The following is a 7,628-nucleotide window of genomic DNA, read 5'->3' on the forward strand; positions in this document are numbered from 1 at the left end:
ATGGGCTGGAGGGAACTTTGTGAAAGGTGAAGGGAAATGATTGGGGAGATAGGAGAAGTTCTAATCATGAGACCAGGGCTGAGAAATGTGAAGTGTTCTGACACGGACTGCAGACTCCCTCTGGGTGTGAAAACACGTCTGAGTGGTCACAGGACCTAGTTACTTGTCCTGGGCTCCATATTGGCAGCAAGGGCAACTTGGCAGGTGGAGAGGAAAACCAGTTTTCTCCTCAAAACCAGTTCTCGAAGAACTGTTTTTCTTTCAAGAAGAAAGCTATGGACTGATGAGTAGGAGTGGGAATGGAAAGAACATTTTATTGGGCATAGGTTACATAGCGGTTACTGTGCTAGCAACTCAAACATATGCTCTGGTCCGGCAGACACTGTTCAGTTTATTCCCCTTCATAAGTGTAGGGCGACTTTGTCTTTCTTCCTAGAAGATGCTCTCTGAGCCGAGTCCACCCAGAACCTTCGCGAAGATTATTGGCTTGCCTGTCCACCCTTCTTTCTAACCATACACAAGCCTATGTCTGAATGAAGCAGGATGCCCCACAAACAAAATAGAGAATAAAACAACAGTTATTGCTCAAAATATGCTCTCTGAAAGATCACGCTGATGAACGGAGAACAATATGCTGGAAAAAGATGAAATTGCCTGTTAGATTCCAAACAGCAAAAACTTAAATCCTCTCCATGCCTGAAATAACGACTGTGCTTTTAATTCGGGTGGTTAGAGGCTTGGTTCCCTAGGATGAGCACAGAAAACCTTATCTCAGGCACATGGGCCAGACCACCACTTCTTTTTTTTTTTTTTTTTTTTTTTCTCATCAGAGTCTTTTATTGCAGGAACAGAAGGGAAACTAGGACAGTAGGTCACATGACATCCTTCATTAGGAGCAAATTCTATGCCCCAATCTCTTGTTTTTTTTTTTTTTTATTTCTTCCTTTTTTTTTTTATTATTAATTAACTTGAGTATTTCTTATATACATTTCGAGTGTTATTCCCTTTCCCTTTCCGGGCAAACATCCCCTCCCCTTCCCCCTTCCTTATGGGTGTTCCCTCCCAATCCTCCCCTTGCTTCCCTCTCCCCAACAGTCTAGTTCACTGGGGTTCAGTCTTAGCAGGACCCAGGGCTTCCCTTCCACTGGTGCTCTTATTAGGATATTCTATTGCTACCTATGAGGTCAGAGTCCAGGGTCAGTCCATGTATAGTCTTTGGGTAGTGGCTTAGTCCCTGAAGCTCTGTTTGGTTGGCAGCTGCACATATGGGGTCTCGAGCTCCTTCAAGCTCTTCTAGTTCTTTCTCTGATTCCTTCAACGGGGGTCCTGTTCTCAGTTCAGTGGTTTCCTGCTGGCATACACGCTCTGTATTTGCTGTATTCTGGCTGTGTCTCTCAGATTTATATGCATTCACAGTTTGATCATCCTCTTGAGTTTCATTTGTTCTAGGCATCTAGGGTAATTCAACATTTGGGCTAATAGCCACTTATCAATGAGTACATACCATGTATGTCTTTCTGTGATTAGGTTAGCTCACCAGGATGATATTTTCCAGTTCCAACCATTTGCCTCTTAATTTCATAAAGTCATTGTTTTTTGATAGCTGAGTAATATTCCATTGTGTAGATGTACCACATTTTCTGTATCCATTCCTCTGTTGAAGGGCATCTGTTCTTCCAGCTTCTGGCTATTATAAATAAGGCTGCGATGAACATAGTGGAGCACGTGTCTTTTTTTATATGTTGCAGGGCATCTTTTGGGTATATGCCCAAGGAGAGGTATAGCTGGATCCTCAGGCAGTTCAATGTCCAATTTTCTGAGGAACCTCCAGACTGATTTCCAGAATGGTTGTAGGGAGTCTGCAACCCCACCAACAATGGAGGAGTGTTCCCCTTTCTCCACATCCTCTCCAGCATTTGCTGTCACCTGAGTTTTTGATCTTAGCCATTCTCACTGGTGTGAGGTGAAATCTCAGGGTTGTTTTGATTTGCATTTCCCTTATGACTAACGATGTTGAACATTTCTTTAGGTGTTTCTCGGCCATTCGGTATTCCTCAGCTGTGAATTCTTTGTTTAGCTCTGAATCCCATTTTTTAATAGGGTTATTTGTCTCCCTGCGGTCTAACTTCTTGAGTTCTTTGTATATTTTGGATATAAGCCCTCTATCTGTTGTAGGATTGGTAAAGATCTTTTCCCAATTTGTTGGTTGCCGTTTTGTCCTAACCACAGTGTCCTTTGCCTTACAGAAGCTTTGCAGTTTTATGAGATCCCATTTGTCGATTCTTGATCGTAGAGCATAAGCCATTGCAGACCACCACTTCTTAAGAGTCTTTTGCCCTCAAAAAATATAATCAGCGTAGGAATGCAGAGAGTAGGAGACATTATACAGACTGTGTGGGTAACTTGAGAAATATATATTCATGTAATAGCAATTAATGAAAAAAGATTCTATGAATTTGAAAGAGAGGAGGGATATTTCAGAGGACTGGATTGAGGAAAGGCAGAGGCAAAGTGGTGTAATTATATTGTAATCTCAAAAATAAAAAGAAAAAACACCAAGTATATGTCTTCTATTTACCTTCATAAATGAACCAAGTGGCGAGGTCAGAGGCCTTTCCAGTCTCGCTCGTGTCAGTTCCTCATTGGTGACGTGTGGTAAGTGAACCTCATGTGCCTCTCAGCACAAAGCAGGAAAAGCCTTGGATCATCACCCCTCCACGAAGAATAAAAAAAAAAAAAAAAAAAAAAAAAAAAAAAAGTGTGTAGCCTGTTTGAAGTGATGCTTAATAAATGTGATTGATTCCTCGGTGCTGTGTTAATGCTCAGATATACTGTATTCCTGGAATATCAATGTCCTTTTAGGGTCTGATATCTACAGTCAGTTAGTGTTCTAGAAAACACATCCACAATGTGTGTGTGTGTGTGTGTGTGTGTGTGTGAGTGTGTGAGTGTGTGTGTGTGTGTGTGTGTGTGTGTGTGTGTTGTGAGTGATCAGTCACTATAAGTATGGCTTTAAGATGTTTGTAAAAGTTAAGGGTTTAGGGTGAATGAGTGCTCAAAATCTTTATTGAAAGGAAAGTATCTGGCATCCAGCCATCCCCTCCCCCACCTCTCAGCTACTTTGGACTGAGAATATTTCAGAACCATTGTCCATTGCTCTATGTTAGCTTCCACTGCTTCTCTTCTCTTTTATTCCTCACCTTATGGTTTGCTGCTAACATTCAAGGTCCAGCTCCCCACGCATCAATGACTCATCCTGTGTACGGTTTGATTGTTTGTCACTGAGGTGTGCAGAATGATGTCTCTCATTGGAGCGTAGATCATCTTTCTCCTTTGTGTTTCTTGTTTACATATTCAAAGAAGATGGAAGGTGTGGAAAGCTACAAAAGCTCCCAGTGATAGCACAAAAAATACATATTTTCTCCCAGCTCTGTAACTGGAGGATTGTATCTGCAGAAGGTTTTCTGGGTATGACTACTTTATATATTTCATTGTGAGCCTAGCCTTTAACGGCTGAGTCATCTCTCCAGCCCGGTATGACTACTTTAAACCACACTGTTGTAAGTCACACAGCCTTCCGCTTGCTGGGCATCCCTGGCTTAGAGGACCAGCACATGTGGATTTCCATCCCCTTCTTCATTTCCTATGTCACTGCCCTGCTTGGGAACAGCCTGCTTATCTTTGTTATCCTCACAAGAACTAGTCTCCATGGACCCATGTACTTTTTCCTCTGCATGCTGGCGGGGGCAGACATTGTGCTGTCCACATCCACAGTTCCCCAGGCTTTGTCCATCTTCTGGTTTCACGCTGGGGAGATCTCCCTGGATCGCTGCATCACTCAGCTCTTCTTCCTCCACTCCACCTTCATCTCTGAGTCTGGGATCTTGCTGGTGATGGCCTTTGACCGCTACATTGCCATTTGTTACCCCCTGAGATATAGCACCATTCTCACAAATTCCCTGATTGGGAAAATTGGAATGGCCATCTTTCTGAGAAGCTACGGTACAATTTTCCCCATAATATTTCTTCTGAAAAGACTAACTTTTTGCAAAAATAATATTATTCCACACACCTATTGTGAACACATAGGCTTGGCTAAATATGCTTGCAACAATATCCGAGTAAACATTTGGTATGGTTTTTCTGTCCTAATATCCACAGTGGTCTTAGATGTTGTTTTAATTTTTGTTTCCTATGTGCTGATCCTCCGTTCCATCTTCCGCATGCCTTCCCAGGATGCTCGCCACAAAGCTCTCAACACATGTGGCTCCCATGTCTGCGTCATTATCCTCTTCTATGGCCCTGGGATCTTCACAACACTTACACAGAGGTTTGGGCGCCACATCCCACCTCACATCCACATCCTGTTGGCTAATGTCTGCATTCTGGCTCCACCTATGCTGAACCCTATCATTTACGGAATCAAGACCAAGCAAATCCAGGAGCAGATTGTTCATGTCTTGTTTACAAACAATAAGTGAATTTGGGTCAAAAACTCAGTTTGTGGCATCTACAGTTTTGTGTTGAGTTATCTTTGGAGCTGGTAGATGGGATGGGTCAGCTGACACATACCTCATTGCGTTCTGCATAGAGCAACTTTACAGGGAAGCTGACAAATATACGCTCTGGTTCAACCCATGAGAACACCGCCATGTTCTCACACAGTGTACTGAACAAGGTCCCTTCCATGCAGACATTGGGTAGCTAGAATTGTGTCAAGACACCATGTTCCCCTGACACTAGCATGGGGTTTGGAAGAGGATGAAGTAAATAAGGACACTCTGTTGCTTTGGAATTTGGTCCACGGAGTTTCTGCAGTTCTGGGACACTGATGATATCTCTGGGAAACTGCACAGAACATTTCATTCTTTCATGCCCTTCGTTCTAGTGAAGTGACATCCGGGATCAGTGACTCCTGGGCTCTGCACTCACTTCTTAGAACGTGAAAACTTACTTAGACTGAGTGCAGCTGTGGCTGGGGCCTGTAAGTTATGTGGTTAAACGTTTGCAGATCAACGTTGGGAAACCTGAATCTGATGACTTGTTGTGAGAGGAGAGTTCTGTGGTTCATGAGAGGTGGTGTCTGCTGCAAGAAGACTGAGGAAGTCAGGCTATCCATCTAACTGCTCTCAGGGGGCACTGACATTCGTCAGGTACTCGATCTGGCTTTCATGTGGGTTCTGAGGACCCAAACTCAGGCATGCGTGCTTTTTGCCATGAGCACTTTATGTCCTGAGCCATCTCCTTAACCCCTGTGCTCATAAGTTGACCAAAAAAAGAAAACATAACATAACAAAATAAAACAAAAAACTCAACAATTAAAAAAACCAAACCAAACCAAACCAAACCAACAACAGTCAAGTTTGGTACTGTGGAAGACTGATTTCAGATTTCCTTATGGCTACCAAATATTGGGAGACTCAAGTCTTATAAAAATGGCTTGGCATTTGCATATTACCTGTGCATGCTTTCTCTTGTATTTTAAGTTGTCTCTGGATTATTGATAACACTTAATGCAATCTATATACTGTGAATACAGTCTCTATACTGTATTGTTTATGGGTAATGACAAAATCAAAAGATCTGCATATGTCTAGTATAAAAATGTTTCTGCTCCAAACATTTTCTGTTATTTGGTGAATCAATTGACATAGAGTTTATAAATAAGGAGGGCTTACTCTGTACATAAACACATTTTTGCTTATTAACAATATCTAACATTTAAAAATATATAAACACTATGGAATGGATGTCATGCACTCTCTTCTTCACAGAGAATATATTTAATAATACATGTACTTGAGAAATATCAGCTGTAGTTAAAATTCTAGTGGTTTTTGTTATTTTCTCCTTTCTATGCTCTTTCCCCACAAAAGTGTTGTGCATTTCAGGACAATGACGTCTGAGAAGCTGAGGAAAGACTCTATTTCAAAGAACTGTGCAAAGAGCTGAGTTCAGGGGCTAAGAAAGAGCAAGAGGTACTCCACCCAAGCAGATCAGATTCAGGTCAGACAGCACAAACAGACACCTGCTGAACACTGCTGAAGCCTTTTACCGCAGAGGCACTTGTGACGTCATACAGAGCAAATGCTCTTTCTTTCTTTTTTTTTTTCTCCATCTTTATTAAGTTGGGTATTTCTCATTTACATTTCTTTTTTTTTTATTAACTTGAGTATTTCTTATATACATTTTGAGTGTTATTCCCTTTCCCGGTTTCTGGGCAAACATCCCCCTAACCCCTCCCCCTCCCCTTCTGTACGGGAGTTCCCCTCCCCATCCTCCCCTCATTGCCGCCCTCCCCCCAACAGTATAGTTCACTGGGGGTTCAGTCTTAGCAGGACCCAGGGCTTCCCCTTCCACTGGTGCTCTTACTAGGATATTCATTGCTACCTATGAGGTCAGAGCCCAGGGTCAGTCCATTTATAGTCTTTAGGTAGTGGCTTAGTCCCTGGAAGCTCTGGTTGCTTGGCATTGTTGTACATATCGGGTCTCGAGCCCCTTCAAGCTCCTCCAGTTCTTTCTCTGATTCCTTCAACGGGGGTCCTATTCTCAGTTCAGTGGTTTGCTGCTGGCATTCGCCTCTGTATTTGCTGTATTCTGGCTGTGTCTCTCAGGAGCGATCTACACTTCTGCACTTCTTTGCTTCATCCATCTTGTCTAATTGGGTGGCTATATATATATGGGCCACATGTGGGGCAGGCTCTGAATGGGTGTCCCTTCAGTCTCTGTTTTAATCTTTGCCTCTCTCTTCCCTGCCAAGGGTATTCTTGTTCCCCTTTTAAAGAAGGAGGTGAAGCATTCACATTTTGATCATCCGTCTTGAGTTTCATTTGTTCTAGGCATCTAGGGTAATTCAAGCATTTGGGCTAATAGCCACTTATCAATGAGTGCATACCATGTATGTCTTTCTGTGATTGGGTTACCTCACTCAGGATGATATTTTCCAGTTCAACCATTTGCCTACAAATTTCATAAAGTCGTTGTTTTTGATAGCTGAGTAATATTCCATTGTGTAGATGTACCACATTTTCTGTATCCATTCCTCTGTTGAAGGGCATCTGGGTTCTTTCCAGCTTCTGGCTATTATAAATAAGGCTGCTATGAACATAGTGGAGCATGTGTCTTTTTTATATGTTGGGGCATCTTTTGGGTATATGCCCAAGAGAGGTATAGCTGGATCCTCAGGCAGTTCAATGTCCAATTTTCTGAGGAACCTCCAGACTGATTTCCAGAATGGTTGTACCAGTCTGCAACCCCACCAACAATGGAGGAGTGTTCCTCTTTCTCCACATCCTTGCCAGCATTTGCTGTCACCTGAGTTTTTGATCTTAGCCATTCTGACTGGTGTGAGGTGAAATCTCAGGGTTGTTTTGATTTGCATTTCCCTTATGACTAAAGATGTTGAACATTTCTTTAGGTGTTTCTCGGCCATTCGGCATTCCTCAGCTGTGAATTCTTTGTTTAGCTCTGAACCCCATTTTTTAATAGGGTTATTTGTCTCCCTGCGGTCTAACTTCTTGAGTTCTTTGTATATTTTGGATATAAGGCCTCTATCTAGGATTGGTAAAGATCTTTTCCCAATCTGTTGGTTGCCATTTTGTCCTAACCACAGTGTCCTTTGCCTTACA

General features: G+C 42.4%; 1 protein-coding gene across 1 annotated transcript; it reads left to right on the forward strand.

Moving 5' to 3' along the window:
* The first annotated feature begins 3,536 nt into the window (after positions 1-3,536).
* Positions 3,537-4,481, forward strand: LOC116894041 (olfactory receptor 52B4-like). Its single transcript, XM_032895761.1, has one exon. The coding sequence runs from the start codon at positions 3,537-3,539 to the stop codon at positions 4,479-4,481; it is 945 nt and encodes a 314-aa protein (XP_032751652.1).
* Positions 4,482-7,628: the final 3,147 nt, after the last annotated feature.

This window comes from Rattus rattus, chromosome 2, assembly GCF_011064425.1.
Source record: "Rattus rattus isolate New Zealand chromosome 2, Rrattus_CSIRO_v1, whole genome shotgun sequence".
NCBI lineage: Eukaryota > Metazoa > Chordata > Mammalia > Rodentia > Muridae > Rattus > Rattus rattus.

Coding starts and splice junctions, on each gene's coding strand:
- LOC116894041 (XM_032895761.1), top strand. CDS start 3,537: ATGACTACTTTAAACCACACTGTTGTAAGTCACACAGCCTTCCGCTTG.